The sequence below is a fragment of the Syngnathus floridae genome, chromosome 15, assembly GCF_059516105.1.
Source record: "Syngnathus floridae isolate MCC-2025c chromosome 15, RoL_Sflo_1.0, whole genome shotgun sequence".
In the NCBI taxonomy this organism is placed as follows: Eukaryota; Metazoa; Chordata; class Actinopteri; order Syngnathiformes; family Syngnathidae; genus Syngnathus; species Syngnathus floridae.
Window position 1 is genome coordinate 11276867 of NC_142427.1, and position 26628 is coordinate 11303494.

At 42.6% G+C, this 26628-nt stretch overlaps 2 protein-coding genes across 6 annotated transcripts in view; one reads left to right on the forward strand and one right to left on the reverse strand.

Moving 5' to 3' along the window:
• On the reverse strand, window positions 1–25020 carry gabrg2 (gamma-aminobutyric acid type A receptor subunit gamma2). 4 transcript variants are annotated; one of them, XM_088398670.1, is made up of 10 exons: window positions 24508–25020; window positions 20558–20697; window positions 18279–18346; window positions 16524–16744; window positions 15880–15962; window positions 14792–14929; window positions 7812–7964; window positions 6205–6410; window positions 5156–5179; window positions 1–3394 (listed from the first exon to the last, which is right to left on the reverse strand). In XM_088398670.1, the coding sequence occupies exons 1-10, from the start codon at window positions 24642–24644 to the stop codon at window positions 3116–3118; spliced, it is 1449 nt and encodes a 482-aa protein (XP_088254796.1). In that variant the 5' UTR covers window positions 24645–25020; the 3' UTR covers window positions 1–3115. The 4 variants fall into 4 exon arrangements, with proteins under 4 accessions (XP_088254796.1, XP_088254795.1, XP_088254798.1 ...); XM_088398669.1 differs by having other exon boundaries at window positions 1–3397; XM_088398672.1 differs by lacking the exon at window positions 5156–5179.
• Window positions 1–26628, forward strand: part of gabrb2b (gamma-aminobutyric acid type A receptor subunit beta2b) — a 197919-nt gene that overhangs the window by 71046 nt on the left and 100245 nt on the right. The window lies entirely within an intron of this gene.

Sequence of the window (26628 nt, forward strand, 5' to 3'; positions counted from 1 at the left end):
TAAATGCACCAATTTTATTGTAAAATTTCACAGCTATGTGCAATTCCCTTATGAAAAGTACATTTGGATATAATGCAGACGCTGTGCCCCCCTTTTGTACACACAACCCAAGAATCACATAGATACCAAATAACTCATGTAAGCAGGAGAAGGAATTTTATCCATTTTGCTTTGTGACACCTCCTATAATACCGTTTATTTTGAATATTTTTTATCAACATACATTGCGTTAGAAAATGTTTGTGTGTGCTCCTAAAATAAATAAGAATCACAAAATAAATACAGTGAAGATACAAACAAATTGATTTGGTCCTATAACACATACTTCCTGCGAGTGAAACTAAACATTCAACATGCACACGATTGCAATCCTCACTTCTTTACATTTGACACATGATGAATAAACTACAAGTCGTGTAGAATATTGACTGTTCTTTTCTGTCATCTGGCCCATTGTAGGTTTTCAGATTCAGGATATAAGAATAATGATATGTTTGCAGCCTGAATACACATATGGACAAGTTGCAGTGCGAGGTCTCACACAAACACACACACACACACACACACACATCATGGAGAGATGAACCCACCCCACCAAACAAACAAACATGATATGTTATTTATTTCTCTCAGTTGCAATATGTCAGTTTGGCATTTAAGTATGTGAGTTGGAAACAGCAATGAAGAGCAGCCATGTAAAGATGACACAATTGCGCTTTAGACAACTGGCGTGGCATCTTAGGAACATAGTAGGACCAATGTTGGATTCAAAATGTACAGGAAAATATTTTTCTTGAGATGGATGAGAATTCTTCTGAAGAAACTTCGAGAATGAAAGCATTTGATCAAGAAACGTTTAACCGGCATTATATATAATCAACATTTGTTCGAGTGCATGAGTTTTTCCCCCCCTCCCTCTCTTTTTGTAAAAGCGGAACTGACCGATGTTTTTTTTTTTTTCCTCCCGTGAAGCTGAAGCTCCAAAAAAGCAGAGTCACATTTGAGCAAACAGGGACAGAGCTCGGTGAGAACATCGAACCACAACATAGAAAGAACACAAGAGAAGTTAAGCTAAAGCTCCATTGACATACTGACAAAAAAGCACTCTTGATATTGTTTTGACAACGATATGAACATAAAGTACAATTTATTTCCATGAAATAAATAAATACTATAAATAATAAATACCCCCCACCCTTGGATTATTCTATGCCATTAAATAAGTCTAACATATTGTAATTTTATATAATGCAACAAGCTGAAATTACAAAATATATATTTTTATATAGACCCTTTTCTTTCTTTTCATTTTCTTTTTTAATAGAAAATCCAAAGGGCTTTTTTTTTCTTTTCATATTTTATATACATAACATCAGAGTGTGATTTACACGCGCTGTTTTGTGCGATTACAATGGTCAACAGCAAATTTTAATCAGAGACAGATTTACGTGTCCCTAAATGTATTTTTGATGCTGATATCCAAAATGTTCTTTTTTTTGTCCAGCACATCAGGTTTTTCAAATTTTAATCTTTTGTTTTCAACCATGTGTAAAGTGACATTTTTCATCCGTTCAAATTCATAGGTTTGATGTTTAAGAAAAAAAATCTACCACCCCCCAAGTCATGAATATTACTAAATATATTACTATATTACATATTATATTGTTTTGAAAACCTGATGTACTAGAGAAAAATAGAAGGCAGATAAGGAATCATTGCAAAAAAATCATTTAGAAAAGTTGACTTGCATCTCTGATTAAAAAATGTCATTTTTTTGACCAAATTTATTGTCATCTATCAAAAAATCCTTCCCCCGCCCGCCACCCGTGTCATAAGTGCATTATATTTTACATGACATTATACACGACATTTACAACGCTTTCATTGCGACCTCTCTCAGCACAACACCATTCAAAGCAAAAGGATCGGAGAAAATGAATATTGGTGACTTTTAGCTCAACGTGATAAGGCTGTTTGAAAAAAAAAAAGGAAGCTTTCTATTTTGTGTCGTCTTAGAAGATGTGAGCTCCACAAATGGTCCTCGGCTATCTGCACTGACATCTGCTTTGGAATGTTGTTTAGTTAGAAGGTCTTCTTTGTGGCGGCTGTGTTTTTCTCAAGCGCACAGAGAGGCTAACTTTCCTTGCGTCTCTTTTTGCATACAGATAATGCTGCCTTTTAACAGTAAACGTGTTGAAAAGTAAAATATTTTTTTGTTTTTCTTGTCTGAATGATACCCTGAATGATACTCAGCAGTAGTCGACAGGAAAAAAATGCATGTTTTTTTTTGGCCTTGAAAGGTGCATGCAATAAATACAAACACACTATGCGATAGTAAAATATTTACAATATTGATACACTTGTCCGTGAACGGCATCGTCGTCGCTTTTGACTACACGTAAAAATGGTAGATGGTTACTTGCCAAATGAAAATTAGGGACGGGTATCCTCATCAATTAATTGGTTATTAAGAACGATCTGGGTTTAAAGCAGTGGCCACCAAATGGGAGTGTGCAACCTTGGTGCAACTAACACAGATGATGTTGAATCAGTCTCAACCATACAATATTTGCAAAATCTCAATAGCGTGAAATTAGTCTTGAAGTTGAATCAAGTCTGAGTCATTTACCTTATTGCTCAGTAACGCTCCTTGTTTTTGTAAAAAGGGAGTTCAGAACATTCTCAGATTCTACCATCCCATTAATATCAGAACAACAACAAAAAGAGGAACATCAAACAGTCATCTCATCAAATGCCCATCCCTAATTTGAGCTCTTTTAAAGTGCTTGACACTTTTCAGCACAGTTGTAGCTTGACTTGTTTGATTCACTTCATTCCCATTTATCTACGAAAAAAACAAAACCAAATGAGGCGTTGGCACAGTGAACACAAGATGATCACACACAGGAATAATTCCAATCAGCGTTTATCGATCTTTTTCTTGCCGCTTGAAGTAATGCTACAGGTTTTGCGACGTCCGCCGCGCCTAAACTGACCAATTGGATGGGATGAAAAGGGGAAGTGCGCAAATGAAAAATGACGGATGGCGTCCCCGCTCCTGAAGAAATGTCCCACACGACGTAAAGAGCGCGGTGATAAGGCTGGACGTGCGCTCTTAAAGATAGAGATAGGAGACCCAGTAGACTAGGTTGAAGAGCCCGAACGCGGTGGGGAAGAAGATGCGTGCGTACGAGTCAATCTTGGCGATGCGGATGTGCAAGCGGCCGTGCCGCCACGCCCCCGAGCGGCAGTCCTCGAAGCAGCAGAAGAAGCTGGTGCAGTCCTTCCCGTCCAGACACTCGTAGCCGTACTCCTCGTCGCGCTCCTGCATGTGCGTGGCGTTGTTCATCTGGATGGCCGTGGCCGAGCGTGGGCGGATGTCCACCGTGGGCGTCTGCTTTTAGACAAGGAAGACAACAGTTAGCGCGTGGCAACCCGCGCCGATTCCCAATAGGACTCCACAATGGACCCGCTTCAAATTGACATTGCAATGCAATTTTCACATCTCAAAGCTGCAATTTGGGTAAACAAAAACAACTTTAGCTTGATTTCCCTTCCCCCCCCCAAAAAAAATGCCCTTTAAGTCAGTGTCTATCATTCAGAAGGGAGACGATGAGTATTTGAATATTGCATTTTCATCCACTTTTTATCTTAAAAGTCATGCCACTTTCTGTCGCATAGATTGGGATTCCAGCTGCATGGCAGATTAAATGCTTTGGCAGCATTGGAAGGATCCTCGACCTTGCTGATAAAATGAGGTGTCAAACCTGTCCCTTAGAAAGACTCGGCGTGTCGAGCATCGCAAAACGCTCACTGAGAATTTCACGTCACGACTTCCTGTCAAAAAAAAAATTGCCCTTGCTCTGAGATTTTTTTTTCTTTGCTTGAGTCATAGGAAGAAGAGCTGCATGATATTTTTCTATCATATAACAATGATTATTGATTCGTCTATTTTAGGCCGTGGCGACATTGCGTGCTGTTTGAAAGCCATTATGCTGTTAGCATGCATCCTTGAATAAGCTTTGAATACTTCAAGTTGACTTCACAGACTATTCCCCACAGCCTCATTTAGCCCAACACTTGTGCATAAACCCGCCGTCCCTTTTGAAAACGACTCACAACCCCCATATGAAAAACATATGGGTCGCTTTGAGCACTTGACAATTTTTTGGTGTGGTCGGAAGGAACCGTCACCATGTAGAGTTAATGAGGGAATTAAGGCCAGAAGGTTATGACTCAGTTCTCAAAGGGGATTGGTTTGTCACCGGAGGCGGCGCAATGAGTGGAAGCTCAAGCAGGAGAAGCATTAGCCACGTCCCGCTCACGCCGGCCGGGGCTGTTTGGGAGGGGTTGGTGTTAGCAAACAAACAAAAAACAACCCCAAAACAAAAGGAACAGCACAGTGACGTTGGCAACTTTAACTGACTGAACAGTAGACAACCTCTCAGAAAACAAGGTGGTTGGGTTCCACCTCAAAGAAGAGCGGGTTTGTACTCTCTGAATTTTTCGAATCACCCAGAAGATCATTTGTGAGGTCATCTTGGACAGAAAAAAATAAATAAAAACCCAGGTTGTTCTTCAGTTTGCTCCCTTCCACCTTGGATGCTTTCTTGTGTCTTACCTGATACTCAAAAGCAGCTCTAATTAGACTCAACACATTGTGGGGGTTGTCTGTTTCAGTCTGTTAAGGCTCTGCTGACTCTGTAGGAAGTGTCAGGTTGAGAAGCCCAACGAACACAAAGGTAAAGTTTCACTGGCAGGAGGAGAGGTGGGGTGGGAGGGCTAGGGGGAGCTTTTGCAGCCACGCGCTGTGGTTAAAACGACAAGAGTGAAACAGGACAGAGGGAGCCAGAAGCAGTCCTGGACTTAATGTTCCATTGGCAACAGGATCAGTGGGATGCTCATTTAAATCGTAAAAAAGAAAACAAAAAAAAATAACAAAGTGCTCGAATCTGTCTGGCTGGCTGCCTCCGCACTGTGCACAGCGGAGAGCACCTTTGAATGTCATTTTCTTTTCTGAAACCTGTTCATCAAATGAGGCGTATCATAAAAATGCAAGTAAGATAAAGACAGAAAAAGAAAAGGAAAAGCAGTGTGGTGCTCAAAGAGCCCATAAATGCAGCAGAGGCATGCAAGTTAGACACAGGCAATATACCTTGGAGGAAAAGAGCCGGAGGAGCTTTTGTCCGGACAGGCAACAAAGAATGTGAGGAATTGAATAAGAGAATAAACAACAACAAACAGAAAATGAGAACATCAATCACCAGAATTGAAAAGAAAACACAAGATAATGCATGGAAATAAGACATTTCTGCACCAATCAGGATGGAGAGAGAGGAGATACTGTAGAAAGACATACATACATGGCAACACATGGGGGAATGCGTGGTGGAATATAAAGCTCTTGAAAAAGTTTGGTGGAAAAACACGTCATCCATACTGTTAGCATTATAGTCTCTTGCCGTGTTTTTCGGCATGAGCGAAATTGCTCTCGCCGTATGTTTGCTCAAAATCTTACATCTGTCACGAATGTCACCTTGATAAATCATATGCAGAAAAATGAAGCCATTTAAAGCCGACTCGTAGTTCCTCTCTGTTGAGCGCCGCCAATTACTTGGTAGGACGGGTTGGCTGGCCCTTCAGCAAAGCTGTGCCATTGCTTGATGGCTTCAAGGCAAGGCTGAAGCCAGCCAGCGCTCTGACATGTGACATGGGTCTAAATTACAACTGTAACAGATGTGCAGCGGATTTGAGCTTAAGGCCTCGCTCAGCGAGTAAGTCGAGGTGACAGTGATCGGGAAGATGCTCCCTTAGGGGTACTAAGCTTTTTTTTTTTTTCAGGGGGATTAACATCACTCTAATACTTTGGGGGAGGGACAATGAGTGTGTCATTGAACTATAACCTACAGTGGATACAAACATGAAAATGAAACCAATACAAATCAATAATAAACGTTTTTCTTCATTAATATGACCTATAATCTGTAAAACGCAATTAGGAGGAAATAGGATAAGGTTGAAAAAGTCGGCACAGCTAATATGAGTTTGAATGGCTTCATTCTGAGCACAGTCATAAGAGGGTGTGCAGAGTTGCGCAACCACATTAGTTTAGTTCTCTCTATTTTTTTTTTTTTTATCAGTCTGTTTCATTCCATACAAATCCCGAAATAGAACATGAGCACTAAGATTTAGAAAGGCACTCACCGGGTTTTTCTTCTTCTTGTCCTTTTTGGCACTCGGCTTTCTGTTGCTGACAAAGTAGTGCAATGTGCCGTACTCTATTAGTGCAGCAAAGACGAAGATGAAGCAGACGGACACAAACAGGTCCATGGCCGTCACGTAGGAGACTTTAGGAAGAGATTTCCTGGCTATGGTACTCAACGTGGTCATGGTCAGCACGGTGGTGATGCCTGGCAATGACATAATAGGCCATGATTCGAAAATATGTATTCCTTAAAACCTGTGACAGTACAAATTAAGGCAGGACTTGACAAAAAAAAAAGGACGTATTAATTAATCAATGTGCTAATGAACTCCGAAGCGGTGTGGAAATATTGCAGCATTTAATCGATACAAAATGAGGATTAAGGACCTTGTTTTCGATTATATGCTCTTAGCGGTTCCATTCCTAGGAGAGACGCATTAACATCTGTTTTGCACTCCCTGTCGTGCATATGGTTTATGGTTCATCTGCCATTGACCACCAACACCGACTATATTCCAATAAACACCATCTGGTAATCCTTCCCCCTGTATGGTTGTCTTGCTCTAATGATGATGTGTGACGAGGCGGGGTTAGGGCACATGTTTATATGATCACTGATAGCGCCATAATACCTTCGGAATATAAATAAAGGCGCCGCCTTCTCTGTGACTAAATCGAGAGGTTTGCATTGGCCTGCTGTGAGACGTCAAGACATCTGTCTGTCCCAAGATGATTGTATAGCATTGTGAGTCAATTGGTTTATTTCTGGGTGGCGTTGAAGGATTACGAATTATGTCATCTGCATTAATCCACTCCCCAACCACCTGGATGCTTGTACTACCCCGTGTAATCTTTCAAAGAGGAAATTTGGATATTCGTTTCTTGGTATAATTTTAGCAGGGATTTGACGGTGTTAGCATTTCCACGCAAATCGTGTTGGAATCCGCCGACGCTCAAGTATACAATCTATTTTTAGAGATTGACGGCAGACAAAAGGAATGACGACAACGGGGTGGGAGGAGGGTTTCTTTCCCGTTCACTTATGCCAGATAATGACGGCATCGCGTGGATTCCAGGTCAAGATTTTCAGCCTTTCGGGTCCAAAAAAGAAAGCTGACAGGGAGAAAGCCACATGGCTGAAAAACACATTAATTCCCAAGGATGTCCCCTGCAGGTGAAGGAAGTTCAAAGCCTGACATGTTTTGTTGCTCTTTAAACTTTTGCTCTGGTTTTAGTAGCCTGTCCTTTTTTTTTCTGCCCCTTTGCGGCAGCCGCTATTATTCCGGTGCTGAGGTTGCATCCCGGCATCTTTGCTGCTGTACTGCATAATGAATGTCTCATTAAGGCATGGGTGAAAACATGTGCCAGGATTGGATCTTCTAATCAAGATGGACTAGATTCCTGAGCAGCGCGCCTGTCTCAGAGGGAAAAGAGGGGGCTGAGGAAGTAGGATGACTTAGTAGACGGCTGTTCAGTAGGAGGTTAAGTGTCAGAGCTCTTCATATGTTCCATAGGCGAACTTATGAATGGATTTACGTAACAGGGTGCGTGGGCTACAGATTGGAATGATGATTGGCAGCATTTAAAATGTAAAACACAGGCTCACCTAATGATGTTCTGGCCGGCACCGCATCCTTGTTGATCCAGAATGAGACCCAAGAGAGGACAACAATGAGAGTGCATGGGATGTAGGTTTGGATGGTGAAGTAGCCCATTCTCCTGCTCAGGTCGAAGAAGACGGTCAGCACCACATAGTCGCCTAAAAGATAAGATGACAAAATGGGGAAGATGAGATGTGGGCTTCCGGCCTCGTAATTGTACATTTATCAGAAAATTACAACAAATAAAAACTAGGTTGACATTCCAAGATGCCAAAAAATGCTAAATGTTCTGTTCTTATCATGTTGCAATTGTCTCCTTTGCTGAATTGGTGGGTTGCATTGTCACCCCATGTACATTACACACAGTTGATGCTGCAATTACAATCCCGCCCACACACACATGCTCGAAACGTAAGCCAGATCAGGATTTTTCTGGCTTCCAGAACAGTGCGAGATATCTTAGTTGAGAGAGATTTTTGATTTTGAAACCAAATGGAGAGTGAGAGTGTGTCTACCTATTTGTCAAATTCACACTTGGGCTTCAATAAACAAACTCATTTGAGTGAAGCTCTGCAGTATGGACAGCTTCACCGGCGCTAACGCATCTCTCAACTTCAAGACTTTCAATGTACCTGTCGGTATCTGTTGGCCCATCTCAGTTAATTGGCATCCCAGTGTCGGTGGCTTGTCTGCTAATTGATTAACATCAAAGTGTTAGCGGTGTCGGAAACCTCCGCTGGCCTCGCTATAGCTTGTCACCTGCAGGGCGCACTCGCTTTGTCTCAGTCATTTGTGTGACTGCGTGTGTGTGTGTTTGGTGAGTTCGATGGCTGGCGGCATTTTGCAAAAAAACTGACTGCAGCTGGGGTACGAACAGCTGGCTAATAATTCTCCTCACGAGAAAGGGCACACTGGAGTTTATTGCAAAACAGACGCTGACATCTGTGTGTTTTTGCGTCGGCGCTAATGAGCGACAGAGAGACAAAGACGCGGGACCGTCGGTGTTTATTATTTTGTGACCGTCAGCGCCAGCGAGTTCTTGCCGCATCTGGATAGGAGCCCAAATCTGGCCAATCTGTCCCAGTGCCCACCGCTGTTCACCGCGCCATTAAAAATGTCATTTGTTAAACAAATGGCGGTGACCCCTACGGCATAGCCATAACCGTTCATATGTATTTTTTGCTGATGCAGGCTGGTCCGTGGCGTATGATTTGTATGCAACGTGGTACTCGAGGCGCCGACAGAGCACTAGGTTTGAATTTCATTAGCATTAGATTAGCAATAACCCTCAAACCAAGAACTGGTTAATCCATCCGTATATCCCGGCTTTGTCAGCAGGTACAAAGCCTCCTTGATAGTCCCGCACTTTTAATAACAATAGTCTTTCCAACAAGGCTGAAATCAGGAGCCGTAGGACTCTATCGCCATACGTTCGCCTTCATCCATTCACCGATTTCATTACAGGCCGCGGCTCTTGCCAAGAAGACATTTTGCGGAGGCGGCGTTATCGACCCGTGCCCTCCACTGTGGCAAGCTGATGTATCAGTATCAGCTCGCCTGCCATTAGAGCAGAGGGGTAATGTATTAGTTTGTTAATCACGCCCTGACTGCACTTTCAAAGCACGTGGCTTCAAGGCTCAGGCGTGTGGTTGATATTTCGCAAACAAACATATGTTTGCATAATGATGTGTTTGAATGAGAGGGTGATGAATCTTTTTGGTCCCTCTATACAAATATATTGGTGTTTTCAGTCCTTGTAACTGGATAGGGGGCTGCAAAGTAGCAGAAGCCCTCATATAGAGCTCTCACGATCTAACGGTTTCTCTTATTCATGACTCTCACCAGCGAGAGTTCCAATTTTCACCCAGCGGACCAGCTGTGAATGTAATGATGAAGCAGCTATATGTGATGCTATGATCTCCCAGCCTTTCACATGGATCCAACAACGCCCACATCCTCAGCTCCCTCGCTATCCTGCTCACAATCAACTGATCCAAAGTGCTAATTTCTCCGGTAACAAGAACACGCAGATTACAAATTAGTCCGTCCTATGCGACGCTCTCTGCCCACCGCTAATAAAACGAACTTCTCATCCATCGCTGTAATTATGCTGCTTTTAAGTCAATCAGTTTCTATCTAGACAAGGACAATTTTTTGCTGACCCAACCCGTGCAAAAAATACTGACAGCAGCACAAACCTGCCATGGAGATTTCTTTTTTCTTTTTTTTTATTGAAGATCCCACATTTACTTCGAGCTGATGTAATCTACGGAAAGCAATAAAAAACTTGGCAGGCTTGATCATTCATCAGAGATCAGCTCTTTATTGTTCGCGGCAACACATTTAACAAAATGAGAGCCAGAGCGATAGGTGGGAAGGAACAATAATTCCTTCAGCTTTAGTCTTAGTGTGAGTATATATACAAAAAATGTTCAATTATAATATTGGCGGCATGACTCTTATCCGAGTAAGACGGAACATTAGCGCCACAGGCAGGTATGAAACCTGGCATGCTAATTTTGTATTGCTGACCAGATGAGAAAGAAAAAAACCTGTGAGAATATCATATTGTCATTTTGCTAGCAGTCAAGATGTAAATTGGCGGAGATATGGATGGGCAGCAGTGACCTGAGGCTGCTGACAGGTCGTCCTCTCAACGCTTGTGGATATAAGAGGTGACAGCCAATGTAAATGTGCAAGTTTGAAAGACAGGAAGCCTGCTAATGACCGGCCGGGGTTACGCCTTGGCCACTTGCCACGATCTGGCCATAATGCGAGCTCATCACTTTTTGTTGACATAAACAACAGCAGTTACCTGGTGATGTCCCTTTAGGCTGATGTGGCTATTTTTATACTTGTCATGATCATCAGTAGTTTTGTTTTCAGTTTTTTTAAGGTAACCACTGCACTGTATATGTAACTATAAAGTGACTGACGGGTTACGTTTTATATAAAAGACAACAATGCAAAACTCCGTCATATAATTCATCCAATAGTTCCTTTTCCTCCTCCTGTTTCTGTTTACTTCAACCTCACCTTGTCTAAAAATGGATGCATTTGTTTTTCTCACACTGAGCAGAGATGTGATGCAAAGCCGTTATGTAAGCGTGTGCTTAAATTCAATGCTCACCCCCCCCTTTCCCTGGTTCTCTTCATACCGCACATCGTCTCAGTCGCATTTTCACAATTAATACAACATGCTCTTGTGTCTCACAATGACGCAATAAATTACTCTTTACAATAGCTATAAAGACTTTTATTAGATGGGTAAAATTTACAAGCCTAAAAGTCTTTTGTTTGTCCTGGGTTATCATCTAGAGTCCTATTTGATACATATTAGTTATTTTAGGCCAGCGATATTACTTCTCCTTCTTTGTTGGTCTAGTCGTCACATATTTTTCCTCGGTTTTCAAAATGTCAAGGCTCGTACCATGCAAATCCACATGAAAGGCAAACATCTCCAAAAGCAACATCGCTGACACAGTTGGCCTTTTTTTTTTTTTTTTCCCTATTCAGCCCCTCTTTTTTGAATACCCTTGCTTCCCTCTACTCGATGACCTCCATCTATGCCTACCAGCACCTCAACTGCAAAACAACCTCGATACTTCCCATCCCCTCACAAAATCATTTTTATTTTGGATGCCATGTATTATTGTGTCCTAGTTTATCCAAGTGCGGTGAATGAAGAGTAAATGCAGGAACGGGAGCACAGGTGTATAATCTCATAAACCCATCTTTAATATCCGCAGTCGAGCAAAATTATTTAATACCATCGTCCCTCAGTTGTTTAAAAATCAAAAAGCAAACAGTGAGCCTCAATGAGATGAGTATCTTCGGTATTGAACCATAATTACCAAATGCATTGTCTTAACGAGACAACTCTGGCTGCCACATCATTAATACATGAGGAACAAAATATTCCTCCATTTAGGTAGGTCCGTTGACTCTTCCCCATATGGACTAGTTCAACAAACACATATCAAGAAAGATGATTTGCCGTGAAAAAAAGTGGCAACTTGTGAATCAGATTTGTGACGACTGCAGCGCGAGAGAGGAAGAGTGGATGACTGGAGGAGGAGATTAAGAGCGAGTAGCTATAATAGGAATGGCGTCTCGCTGTGGCTAATGGATTGTTTCGGCACTCTTTAACCTCCTTTCTCTTAATAAACACAGGCTGATCGTCATCTGATTAAAGAGCAGCAGCATATTTTCACAGTCTGTCATTTAGTCTTAGAGACGACCAACCCTGTCTATGAAACCAACAACAACATATTTGTGTATCAGCTGACACCATCATATATATATTTTTTTTGTTTGGTTACAGGATTGACTTATCACCGCAAGGTAGGCTTTAGGACATCCCCTCTTCTGCTACTTTATGGCAAGGTTTTATATCCAATCAGGACTACAATGTCTCGGTAACAATAAAACAAACGGTGTTTTATCGCTTCCCCTTTTTCCTAACCACTTTTCTTGATTAAACCAAGCAGCCTTTGACAAGCGACCTTGCTTCAGCCGTTATATTTTCCCTCACGTCAGCGATAAACTGTTCCCGTGTCAATAATTCTACCCATATGTGTGTTACTTATCACTGCGTCTAAAAACATGTCACCTGTGAATTCCCTGCTTGGCGTGTGACAGATTTGAAGAGGTTCCGCCCTCCCCAAGCAAAGTCCTCACAATTTTATGAATGTCATTTGACTATGATGAAAACATCTTTATGACGTCTGTGTGGATTCACCAAAAATAATACACCCATTCAAATATAAAACCGTATCAGGATGTTGCATGCAAATTTTATTTCCCCGCTCTGAGGACACCATATTTGGCCATATTGTTATCTTGTGGCGACAGAACTGTAACCACTATGGCTGTTTATGAATACGTCGTTGGGGATTAAGGTCTACATCTCTATTTGCAGCCAAGACGGCCTAAAGATAGAACAAGGATATGCTTGGTCATGCTATAAGAGGGAATGGCGTTGCTTTTCTCGAGCTTGTTCCTTTCAAGTGCAATGCACCCCACCCCCCGATGAATTTGTCCCATCAACAAATCATCTGTAAAGTGTGGAGCTCCGTAATCGGGACGCTGATGTGTCTCGGGCTTTCTCCACTCAAGCTGAATCACACAGGCGGACGCATACAGACAACAGCAGCGTGGCTTTCGGAAGGTCAATCTAAGAATAGGTTTCCTCACATCTCAGGCGGACAAACAAAGTCGTTGAAACGTGCGTTATTCTGTGACACGCTTGAAAGGCATTCACACATGTATGTGTGGTTGTACGTAGCAGATGCATATATGTACGCGGGTTTGTGATGCTTAAATTAAAACTGTCCATGAGTCATGGTGAAGAGGAGCTACCGAATGAGACAATCAGTTGGGAAATTACACGGCTAGCCTTTATGCTTGAACGAAAAAGCCTTTAGGACATCCTCCTTAGATGTTTTTAGTTTTTTTTTTTTTCGCTAATTTGTGCTGGAACTATGACTCACAGACTTTGTGAGATCTCTCTGTGGATCTGAGTAATGGAAGCGTAACATGAATGCATTATAAATAACGCTGTGACACCATTTTCAAAATCTATAATGTCTCTCTCTATGCTTTTGCGCAGTTTGTACGCATAATCTTGGAGGTGGACTGTTTTAGTTGACTTTCAAAGACATTTTGATGTCACAGTTAAAACATATGAGCGGTAATTTCTGCATGACATATCATTTTTCATTTTGTTTTTCCTCCATGTAAGCCCGGCAGTGTGTGAGTGAATGCCCCGTTGATAAAAGCAGGTCTCGGCAGTGCATGCGGTCTTGATGGGAAGTGACATGTTGAGAGACGCTGCCTTTGGACACTGGCTGAGTGGGGAAGCAAATAGAAGCAGACGCCATCTTTATTAAAAGCTAGGTCAAGAGCAGCAGATGGCCTGTCAACCCCAAGCACCTATTTCATTATAAAATCTATTTTATTTTTGTTAAAGCATGCCTGGTTCTTATCACTTTTTTTGGACAACTAATCTGATCACGGTCAGGACAATGAGATGGAATAAGCGCCTCTGGCTGAAGCCAGTTCACCTGCCTTGCTTGTCTGCTAGGATTAACGTTATTTCCAGTTGCCTTAGCTGACCCATTCTAACGCAACAAAGGACCTGAATCGTAATCATCTTCAAACTTTTAACTTGTCCTTGAATGATCTGGGGAAAGAAAATAAGTCAATTTGGTCCACAGACGCATTTTGCATTCTGTGCACAAAGAACACATTTTGATATCATTTCCGCAGCTCTCGCCAAAGTGCAAAGAAAGGGGGGGGGGGGGGGGTGCACTTTGCGGCCAGGCTCTCTCTCTTAACAGACTGCTCGTTGAGGCAGATGTTGTGCTCGCCCAACTGGCAGCAGGTCAGAAACCCAAAGTGACTGCAAAATGAGACAAGGGGTCTCTCAACCGCAGTCAAGGTTCTCTGCGCTGACAACAGAGCAGATGGCGACTTGGCTGCTGGCGGAAATAACAAACCAGATCAGAGAGGCATGCTACGAAGTCTTCACCGCATTTAATCCGCCTACGCAGATTGCCTTTTCATGATGTCACTCGGCAACGCCCTGATTACATGGAGAAGTTTGAAATGCAACTCACGGCTCTTAGGTAAAGCACATCACCGCATTTTGTGTTGCCGTATCTTGACGGAAAGATTTGTAGATTTTGGCACCCTGCCATGATATCTGCAGCAGTGGACTATCTGACAGGCGGAACTGCAACCAACCGCTTAGCTGCCACTCCAAACAAAGCACAGAAGCGAGTGCTGCTCAACTCAACACTTCCAGACCAATTTAGGAGCTTCACTTTGTTCCACTTTTTCCCCTTCACTATTATTGCTACTGTATGACATTCATTTTTCATGGCATTTTCAAACGTCAAAACATAAGCACAGAACACAGAAATTCTACGAAAAGCTAAATATTTCAGAACACAATCATATACTTGCTTAGAAGTGGTCTTACCCGAGACGGTCCTGACAATCTCTGAGGTGTTCCTCAGGCCTACAAAGGAGAACTGGTAAAGCCTCCAGGAGCGGATGTCTCCAACCTCCACTGAGCTCCTCTTCCACTTGTACACAATCTCCTCCCTCGGGTAGCCATCTATGCAGGAGAGAGACGAGGAAGAGGACGAGAAGCTCAGCGGATTAGCCCAAGCGCTGTGCACAACAAACATTTCATCCCTTACAGGGGTTCCCTCTATAGAGTTGCACTCGTCATTTGTTTTATCACAAGAAAATCTATTTAAGTCGGCAAGCTTACAAAGCATCCCCTCCTAAAAGTCAGATGGTCTTTTCTGTAAACCCAAGGTTAATTAAAATGACATTTATTGGCAGTAAGGATTCACTCAAGATTTCTTCTGCTGGCTTCGGTACAGCACGTGGACTTTCTTCAGAGTGCTTTCAGGCATGATGTTGCAAATGTAGGTTGGGATTTTTGGGTAGTGTGTAGGCCGGCACAGGAGGACGAGCTGGCTCTGACCACCTACCATGAGTGTGTAGGTGCCAAAAGATTTGATTGGAATATCTATAGGCTTCATCCAATTTAAATGAAGGACATATTTTGGCACAAACTAGTTTCTTTCTCTTGTTGCCTTTGGAGCTATTTACAAAGCTTTTCCCTAGGAGATGTATCCCTTGGTGCTTCTCTCTGTAGATCCATAGAGACCTCATTAGCATAACTTTACCCCTCCTCTACTCTTCCCAAGCGGCCAGCGCAGCGTTTCAACTCGTAGTACTTTTGAAATGTTCCTCAGCAAAGTCATTGAGTCCATCTTTTTGGTTTTTCGAAATGCTTTATTCAATCATTTTACCGCCCGCTAACATACGCTATGAAGGCCGTGCCTTTCATGTTGGAACTTGAATAGGTACCTTCTTTGCATGGCCATGATCATTCCCTGGCGAAAGAATATCAATTTTGAAAAAATAGTCCACTTGAATAGGATGCATTCAATCGCTGATTATTTGATTCTAATATTGGTACTGTCCTACTATATGAAATCGTCAAGGCAACATTATTTGAAAAAAATATCAGCCGACTATGTCCGCACTTACAGCTTGAAAACTCCAAAGGACATGAGTGCTCATCCATTGGGAAGTTGTTCAGTTTCAGTTGGCATTCAGCATCAATGGTCAACCTGCAGAGAGACAACATTAACTTGGTTTAAAAAAAAAAAAAAAAAATCACCCTCACAGCACATTAAAGATGTTGTTTATGAAAATAAATTGATGTTTATCGTCTCTGCAGCGCACCTGTCTTATGGCCACTTTTCGCACTTGAGGGACCTTGAAGTCATTACAGTCATTAAACGTACTGTTAATAAGGGAACGACCTCAAGTGACATTGCCCGTCGGCGCTATTGTCATGTATCATTGTCGAGCGTAGCACAGCGGTCGGTCATCCCAATTAACTAGCGCTTGCGTTACGAGTTATTTCAAATTAATGAAGTGGCGAGCCAGTGTTCTGCATAGAAGAACATCAATCATGACTTGATTGAGTCTGATGGAATTTAGTTTCTTTCTTATTATCTCTCCAGATGTATTGGGGTGTCTGTAGAAAACATCTGCTGACAGTAAGAAGCTTGGTCAACATGTTTTTTTATTCCAAAGCACTGTTTCAATTTAGTCACCGTAGATTTTTAAGATAATCTTTAATGATCAGATTTAATAACTCACCAGGGTCAACCTTGACTTCCTACCTGAGCGTGTAGAGGATTCGCCCGTCGTTCCAGATCCGAAGCATGCGATTGGGCGTTGTGATCCAGTGGGCGTCAGCCTTCTTGGAGTTGCGGAAAAACGTATCGGGAATCCAGATCTTGCCGACCATGTTGCTGTTGAGACGCAGAACCTTCATCGTGCTGTTAAATTTTAGCCTTCTGTCGTACCAGGTCTGGGCAAAGAAGATGTCGATGGTGTACTCCTGGTGATGGAAAAACAAAATGCTAGATTGACTTTAGTCTCTGATCTGCCTGAAGCTATCAGTGAGCCATTTTTCTTAGACCCAATAAGTGTTCTCAAAGCAATGGCTCTTTTATTCTTTTTTAAAAAAATCCCCAAAACTGAAGAAGAACATTTTGACTCGCTCAACCTTAAAATGAATGGGCCAATGATCAACTAATGCCTCTCATTTCTCGGCTGAGGGGCTATCAAACCTCATTACCGGTTGGAGTAAAATCTACTGTCTTCTTTTCAGTCCCTTTGAGAGCAGGCTAAGAATGTGAGCAAGTCAGATGAATGGAAGACCAGATGACATAAGCCCGGCCGGACGTAGCGGGGGAATAAAAGTCCAGGCAGCTATTGAGACGGAACTATCGGTCTTTTCTGACTTATTTACTTACTTGGACTGGTTGAGCCTGAGGTTTCAAGTAAAGTAAAGCGGGGAAAAAGAAATAAAGAGGGCACTTGAGTGCAAGAAGCCATAAAGGCATTAACAATGTGACAAAGCTGAACCTTACAATAAAACCCAAACCCATTCAAATAGTTCCAAACAGGAGCTAAGAAAAAAACTGCTTTCTCACTGGGCATCATTGCCCAAGTAGCTTTTGCTCACTGGAATAGTTGTGAAACTTAGGTATCTCATTTGAGGGTCCATGGATATTGATTGCATTCTTTTCAGCTAGAATAAAATCAAATATGCAAAATGTAGCCTGCATTTAAAACTGCAGCATTGTCATGTATTTAGATCAGCAAAGGTCAGATTTAAGATCATTCCATCCTTGACCTCGCTCATACCTAAAGCCATACTTTCCATAAATTCCCATTTCATAATTAAGACTATGAAATAACGCTGGTGCTTAGATGCCATTTACTTTCCATTAACTGCAAAGCTCCCACGTTTGTCATGTTACAGTGTGAACAAAAGGCCCCGTGGCTGGATTACATATGAATGTGAGGCGATCCTTCAACCTTTGCAGATTCCCTGATGCAAGCACAAACGGCAAATACTGACACAGCCCATCCAAATCGATACCTCGCTGTGAATGCAGCCGACGACTTCTTGCATATCCGTGACAGACGTGATAAAACGATAATACGTTCAAAAGCAGCAAGCTATGGGTTGGGCTCGTTTACTTAGTGGCTTAAATGCTCCAAACCAAACAATACTGAAAATATGCTATATCATAATGGCCAACAGCTCCCTATGGATGAGGTGTCATAAGCCGTATGTAGTGAGAACCACTGAATAGTTGATCCGGTCCGGGGCAAAGGCTAGCGAAGCTGTTTCAGCCGCTGATCGACAGCAAAGCTGCAAAAAAGATTAGAACAAAAGCCACCAAAGCCGGCGGCCGCCATGCCGAGGTGTGCCGGAGCAACACGTTAACTGCCTGCCAGCTTTTCGCAGAGGCCAAGAAAACACCCCATGGTTACGCTCTCGTCTCCCCAAAGCTAGGACAGGATGAATTTAGTAATTGATATTCTTCCTAAACGTCAGATTAAACAGTTCATTCGCTTACCATATTGATGGCGTTCACTGGGCCGATGCTGTTGACAAACATGTCTGTGTGGATGACTGTAGGTTTAACTGCAGCGAGAAAAAGCACAAGGATTGTTCAGAAAACATTGTGATTTACAATACCTGGTGTTAAAACGTAGCATTAGTTTGAACGTAGGTGTGCCTAATTTTGTCTGTATATCCAAAAGTTTCCATCTTCTCACTGCAGCGAGACACAAGTAGCCAGTCGATTTGTGAACATGTCAGACGTGACAAAACGAGACGGTGTCAAATGGAAGGCCAGATCGCGTCAGATGATGTGAGTCAGCCGTGCCATACGCCGCTATCCAACCCGTACGGCTGACTCGACGTGACGTCCGAGAGGGTTCAGGTAAAGATACAGGGCTGCCTACATGTGGGATATATTGAGTCTCGCTAGTTGCCATGCATTTTTCATGCCAGTCATACGCGTCAAGTGCATCGCGGGACATACGAGTGTGCAACATCACGCGTGATCGCACACCATGTGTCTTTAGTGAGGTTCTGACATATTGTGTGTTATGTCATGAATAGCAGGAAATGACTGGCTTGACTTAAACAGCAGACTGTGCATTGCTTATTTAGGATGAGCCTATTCGAGTGGATATAAAAGCTGACAAAACTTGGAGTATTTGCTCAAGTGTATTTAAAGGCCACTAAAGTCGTCTCTGGTAGCTTCTGTCGGCTAACAAATAAACATTCTGAACTTCAAAGGTAGACGCAATTAGGGATTCAGTTCAATCCACAGTATGCTTGGGAGAGAAATTTTGTTTCTCAGTGCAGGAAGGCTGGTTACTTGATTGGCTGTTTGGAGTTTCAGACGACAGTATAGCCGGCTAATTATAACCCTGCGGTATCTGTGAAATTTTGACAGCAGACGTTGGAATGGTGAAAGAAATGTGTGAGAGGGAGATCAGAGCACATTTGAAGATGACGCTCGGTTATGGCGATGGCAGCCGGCCGGCCGTAGAGACTTTTATGTGTTGCTGTGGGCTGATGCAGATATATGATATGATGCTGTTGAATTCCAAGCACAGGCACCTATGAAGACTGAAGGATTGTGCCCTTTATGAAATCTGTCACACTCAAAAGCAAATTTAAAAAAAAAAATCTGTCAGGGAACAGAACATAAGTGTGTAAATAAAGTCAGCCAGGTGAACTTTATATCTGACCATGTCGCAAAGACGCTGACACCGTGCAAAAACATTATAGCTGTTTCAGGGATGAAAGCAAGCACTTGTTTAATGGAATGCCGTTCAGGTTGTAAAAGGATCGGGGTGGCTCTATCAAATCCCGCAACCCACCAAAAATGACAAGAACTGGGAACTGTTTTGCTTCCCGAGCATTCTTCGATGAGGAAATTGAATGTTTGTCATTCTGGCCACAATCAGACAACATATTAGGAGGAGATAAACCAGAGGTCTGCTTGGGCAACAAATTGTATAAACGAGCCTCCCTGGATTCAGTGCTTAGTTTCTTGTTGATGGCAGCATGCATAAAACCAGGCTGCGTGAATTGCTTGTTTTTCCAAAGATCATTTCTTGATACTTTCATATGCATTGAATTGTATTTTTTCCCCTCCCCACTCCCTCCGTACTAGCTTATTAGCAATCATTTCCAACACTCCGTCTTTGGACAGCTTCTACATAATGACAAATAGCATCATATTTCTGCCACGTCAGAGAGACGAAAGATTTATTAGGCAGGTCTGCATGTTAATAGCTCCGAGTAGAAAGGTAACACTGAAAGGGAAAAGTGTTAATCTTCAGGAAGATCATGTAGGGGCAATCCATTCATTTTTTCCCCCACTGCCGTCTACCGTGTCAGATTTGTGTACGAGCTATTACAAGGAAATTATTTATACATATTAGTTGTGGATACAGTCCAGCTAGATTGAAGAATAGAAGGTAGCGTTATATAAGAGGATTTGACAGATAAGCAATTTCCCTGAGATCTATGGAACCATTAATCATGTGTTGTAGAGTAGTGGACAACAACACGGCCTATTCTGACCTGTTCGGATGACAAGGTGATGTATACTACATTTGTAGAAAGGGGGAGTTGTCTTTGTGAAGGAAGAAAGCCGCCATGACTTGATACAAAACATTGATTTTCATTGTACGCCAATGACATCGTTATGGGAGTCATTTAGGTGTCTCCACTTTTATTGTTGCAAAGTAGTCAATTCTCTGCGGACTCCTCTTAGCGTTCACGACTTTTGTCTATAGCGAAGAAGTTCCGCTGTGAAAAATCAGCACCTACCTCCGATGTCGGGTCTCAGTTTGTTGTCGTATCCATCCAGTAGGCCATTGAGGATGTGTGTGACGTCACTCTCGTACACCTTGGGGGTGAGCACCCATGTTTTGTTGGTCACCTCATCGTCGTCGTCGGTCTGGAAGGAGCTGGGATGAAGAGTAGAATGCATGCACTTTTGATTTTCTTTGAAACCTTTGATGTCCATCCATTCTCTGAGCTGCTTCAGCTTTCGGATAAACAGCATGGTCTCGAGTGGACTGCAATGACTATATAGGCTTTGAAGTGATACATACATATTGACTCTACTGGAAGGATAGAGCAAAATGACTGAAATATTTGCCATGTCCTAAAGATGCTTTAAGAGCTTCGGGGAGTCTCGGAGAAGATAATTTTCTCAAATACGCTTCTTCACCTTGCCGAATGAAAAAGTAATAACATCTCAAGAGCCCTTAACCGTGAATGTCACTAAGGCATGGGAGGAAAAAAAACATCTTGCTCTTTCACAGACATACATGCATGATGTTGTTCTATAGTTATTCTATATTGAGGTCAGAATTTGAGAACATTAGGTCTGATCATGTCTGTGGTTTGTTGCTGAGCGTTAGAAACAACAGTAAGGACAAAGGGGAAATAAATGTGGGCAGATTGACATATAAAGACGTACACACTCAAAAATAGAATTCCAATATAGTGCAGCTTTGTTGGCAGACTTTGGGCAGATGGCCCGCAAGCACACAAGAGCAATCTTGAACGTGCACTGAGCTTTCTTTTAGTAAGGTGATGAGAGGAAACAAGACTTGTGGATCAAATAATAAAGTATGAAAAAGGGGGGAGGCGGGGAGAACGGATCTGATAGCATTCTCATGTTCCAAGGCCGAGAGCCAGGAATAACAGTTTGACCTGCACTTTTCCTTCCACTGCCTTAAGAGCCATCATATGCCATCCATTTCCACTTGGACATCCGGGTCGAAACATTACATGGAAATTATATTACTCTGGTGGCCGTTTCGGTATAACCCAGAAAGGTTCTAGCGGCCTAGGTTTGTGCAAAACTAAGTTCATATGATCGCCGTTTGAGACAATGAAGAATGCTGGTGTATTATTGTTGGTCCAATTCTGAGTTGTACGACCACATTGAGGGTTTGACTTTGGAGGTTCCACCGTAGATGGAAAAGCTCCAAATGTAAGCAGATCAAACGAAAGAGCCATGTGTTCCTCCGCACAAGCACATCCGTGGTCCTGCTTGCTAATTGAGTACCTGAAGGTCCGCCGAGACGCCTGAGCCAAAGTTTGTTTTTCATGCATATGCATGTACACGTCTGCGGTTGAAATGTCTCGTTCAAAACGTTCCCGTACTTCATAACGAGTAGAAATTGCAGCTGCTCTGCATGCCGCACTAAAGCGACGGCCATGTTTGGCTTTACTAAAGCGATGAGACCATTGATCAAGATGATCACAATATCGTTAGTGTCGTCCATTAACGTCCACAGTGAGGGAGTACAAGTTTGCGTGTTTTACTCGCAGCGCGGCAAATAAACATGCCCAACTCAAATGAACTTTTGTGCTTATCACTCCTCAACATGAAATTAGTTGTACGCCCGCCCGTAAAGCAAAACAACAGCCCCCGCTTTGGATGTCACACTGTGACCACGCTCCTCCTACACGGTGGCGCCATTAGTCACTAAATCAAAATCTAACGCCACCAACCAGCTTGTGTGACCGTGCACAAGTTCAGGAACAGATTCTCAAGTGGGTCAGTGCCGTTATATTTGCTCCTGACCTCTGGCAGGAAATGTTTTTGGGCTGAACTGAAAATAGATCACATGTATTCAAACTGGCACCTTATTAGAGTACAACATAATGAGATCCGAAATAAGAGCATATCTTGAGATTGCAAAAAATTGGAGGAAAAGTCACAAAGTACATTGGAACAGGAAAAACAAAAGTGAATTCTATCAAAATGCTCTCAAACAAAAAATTGAAGTCAAGTAGTCCTAATTTGGATAATAATGTCAGAGACAGCAGGGACAGAGACTAGCGAGAAAGCCAAGCGTGACGCGCAGCCGCCTCCTCTTGTCTGACTTTGGCTCCATCGCCATGCCAACTGGGGTGAGCAGCGAGTCACCATCGCTGCGGCCACCTCCGACCCTCCGAGCTGAAAAGATTCTGACCTCAATACCTTGGTGATGAATACAAAAGACTCTCTAAAATGGAAGCAAAGTGGCAGCTCCCGTTTTTGTCTTTTTGAATGCTCGAGACAAGCAAAATTTGACATCCATCCATGTAATGAGATGCAAATTGTAATCACAGTCTTTTCAAATGATGCGTCTTGACGCCACTTTTCAAATGATAACAATAGACCAATGACTTTTGAGTTTCCCATTCAAGAGAACAATCCTCCATAATGCACCCATCGCAATTTTTCTGATACAACTGTCTTGGAATTGATGTTGCAATATCTCCAAATGACCTTGTGTGTTTCAAAGTTGGACCCTAAGGCCATTTTGATGTGACTTTACTTCTTGCGGAGGTGTCCATTGTGTCGTTTCATGCTGTATGATGCAATCAGACGTCACAACATATAGTAAGAGCCAATGAGTCACCATAAAATTAACATATTACTGAAAGCGGGCCGTGAGAAAGATGTCTTATGTAAGTGTCAGATTTAGATATTTGGTGTTGCTATTGAAGAAAACTCATTTTTTAGATTAGTCGTAGAATGTGTAGCCAATATAGAGTATATTACAACATGGCAGCACAGATTGTTTTTATCCATCTCGGTCGGGGAGGTGGGGGAGGCATTTTGCTACTTCTTGTCGACTAAAAATGACATCACAGTGCCAGTCCAAGTGGCAAAATGGCCGCCCCCTGAATTGGATATACACAGGGGGATTTTGCTGCTTTATTTATCCACAAACATAATAATCAGAAGACTGCGTTTCGGCTAGTGGGCTATTGTAAAGCACATGTTTGACTCGTTCGAGGTCAGGCATTTTGTGAACAACACAACCCTCAATACATTAAGTGCTTGAGCTATTTGGGCAAATACTTTGAGTGATGTATGGCATTGTGACAATCAGTGGAAACCATAAATAGATATACTGAATACTTAATGCCATTCTGGAAATTACACTGCAGGACACTACAGCACACTGTTACCTTGACCAATCAAATTTGAGCATTAATAAAGGCATAATCTTTCAAGACAGCTCTTATACTGAATATATTAGGCTTATGTACCTAATGAAGTGACCTGTGATGGTCTATGCCTCCATTTTTCTCCCCACACTCTATCTCGAAACAGACGACAGCAACCATGCTCTCTTTCTCCATCTCAACTAAATCCATATATATTCCAAAAAGCACAATAGTAATGGAAACGCATGAAGTGCATTGATGGTTTAAGCTGCAGGAGAGATGTCTGCATCTGTGCTGTGCCTTATTACTTCTCTACAGTATGCAACCGTCTGCCATTTTGAAATTTTAAAAAATACACTTATTTGACAGATCGTGCACAATCTGCTCTCTCCTCGCTTCCTCTGTCGCCGTCATCCCACACAGTTGCATGCACGTAAGAGCCGTGCAGCTTTTTGACTTAAATACACTTGATCCTTGCAAACAGCTTAGCGCTCACTATATGTAGCATCACTTTAGCTCGCCTGTGCTATTTTAACAGCAGCCTCCGATCTTGCAAAACAGCCCTTAAATATTAATTATGACGCTCGACGTGGGCTTTAAACTCATTCCTCGCTCTTTTGAATGCAAAACAATACATATACAACACGTTATCGGACAGCGTGTGGGTGTGTAACGGGTGACGTTAGATACACCAATGCAAACGATAAATACGTTGTAACAATGAGCTCAATTTGGTGGTAGCATCGTCGACTAGGCGAAGGCTAACGCTAGCTAACCGAGAATCATCATAACATCGTTTTGGGGACGATCTCGCCTACCTGGTGGGGAGGTTGACGGCGATGAAGAGCCACAGGAAGAGCTTGCGTGCAAGACAAGGAGGCTTCGCCATGGCCGTCGAGCACTTGCGGGTTAAATTTGGTGAAGTCGCCGCCGCCGTCCTCGTCATCCTCACCATCTTTTCGTCTCCTCGCCTGGTGCAGATGCCCGTCTTGTTTAGTGCTTTCCCAGCCCACGATGCATCACGCAGCTTTTTTTTTTTTCCCCACGCGAGAAGCCCCGCCAGGCTCGAGATCGTCCAAAACAAAAAGATGAAGTAAAATAATATTATAGGTCAAGCGAGTCTCCCCAAAAGCCGTTTTAAATAACCAAATAAGATAAAAATGGAAAACAAAAATCCCACCCTATAGTTGAATAGGCCCTCGAATTACACACCTAGTGAGATGTGAAAGCAGCCTGGGTGTGAATGCAGATTAAAAAGAAGGCTGCGGGGCTGGCAAGAGGAGCCGAGGCACGTTGCTGCAGCACGGATCAACACACGCGTGATTTCACCACACACGCACGCAAGCTCTCTCCACGGCAGCATCATTAGCCGCATGCTAAAAGACACCATCAAGTAGTTGGCTCGTCTGAAAGTTGTAGCACAGCATTTTAGACGTTGTTGCAAAAAAGAAATCACAATAAATGATTTGATCATGCAGGGTAAAAGAAAAACTAAAGGCTGTTGGTTGATCTAAAACTTAAAAAAAAAAGTTCTCTTAAACATTTCATACACTAGTGCAATCTAATTAACGTCATTTTCATTGTTTGCCACCATTATAATGCGTGTTTGTGTGCGACAGCGACAGAAAGCGGACTTTATGCGTTCAGGACCACGGACAGTTCCAATAGCGCTCTACGCAACAGCGATCAGGACCAGGGACAGCGACCCCCGCTTTTGCGTTCGTTCCCTCGCTCAATGTCTCCGGCACTGTCGGGAGGCCCAGAAATATGCTTGAACCTCTCAGGTGCTTGGCAAAATGATTAACTTTTGGGGTATTTTCTGATTTAACTGGGATCCCCCCCCCCCCCCCCCCCCCATTTCCACCTGTGCCAATAGGGAACAAATAATGAATCTGTATCAGCAACAACCTGCTGAGTTTTGCGCCAGACTGGCATTGCTCCCCCAACCAGTCTATTATATACCTTTGAGTTATTTAAACCTTACTTATTCCTGTTGTACCGAGCAGTCATACACTGACATTGTCATTTGCAGTGACTGTTCCGAATTCTATGGTCATCACATTTTTTCTCTTTTCCCATCACTGGCACGAAAAAAAAAGTTATGTAGACCTACAGTGTATAACAATGACTATGTACTGTATTCTTTTAAATCTCTCCTGAAATAATGCTTTTTTTTTTATTAAGCGATCAGTATGACTGATATAGTTAGAAGTGTTTGAAAATGCCTTGCAGCTGGCTGTATCATATATTTGCATTGCTCCTTTCCATATTATTCCCGTAGCTGTAAAATATGCAAATGCCGCCATTTTGATGAGGTGTAAACTCTACAGTGACTCCTTGAGGGAGTCTTAGTATGCTCGGGATGGGGGGTGTATACTTGTGATGTAAATTAAAAATTAGGTTCCCAACTATTAATATGCAGTGTTTACACATGGGACTACAGAAAGATGTATAGAATAGCAAATGTTCTGCGTGGAAATAAATAAGAGCATATGGGATGCTCATAACTGATGGTAACACTTTGCAGTAGTCCCACCCACCAAAAAAAAAAAAAAAACATAGAGAGAGAGGCAGGTGCAGGCTGAACAAGCAGGTGTTGGCATATCCGCCTCAGTGTGATTAGTTAAACCCAATTTCCTACTTGGAGCATTTATTCCATAAGCGTACATGCAGTTCACGTGATACACACCTTTATTGTCCCAGGAGGCCCACCGCTCACTTGTTTCCATGAGCGTACAAACTCATTTAATCACTTTTTAAAGTGCTGGAAATGGGAAAAGAAACGTAACTGCAGCTGTCGCCACCTACAGTACAATAAGTTTGTCGTGAATGGGAAATGAGGTTGCACTTGATTCCAACTACCACCACCACCTGTTTATTGGTTGCAAATGAGGGGCGGTAAATCATCTTTAAGTGTGCCACAGATGCTTCATTAACCG

Excerpts from the sequence above, each read along its gene's own strand:
- gabrg2 (XM_088398669.1), bottom strand. The coding sequence starts at position 24,644 with ATGGTGAGGATGACGAGGACGGCGGCGGCGACTTCACCAAATTTAACC. Across the intron at positions 7,965-14,791 it reads GATTGTCAGGACCGTCTCGG|GCGACTATGTGGTGCTGACC; the intron begins GTAAGACCACTT and ends CTTATCTTTTAG. Across the intron at positions 6,411-7,811 it reads GCCGGCCAGAACATCATTAG|GCATCACCACCGTGCTGACC; the intron begins GTGAGCCTGTGT and ends TGTCATTGCCAG.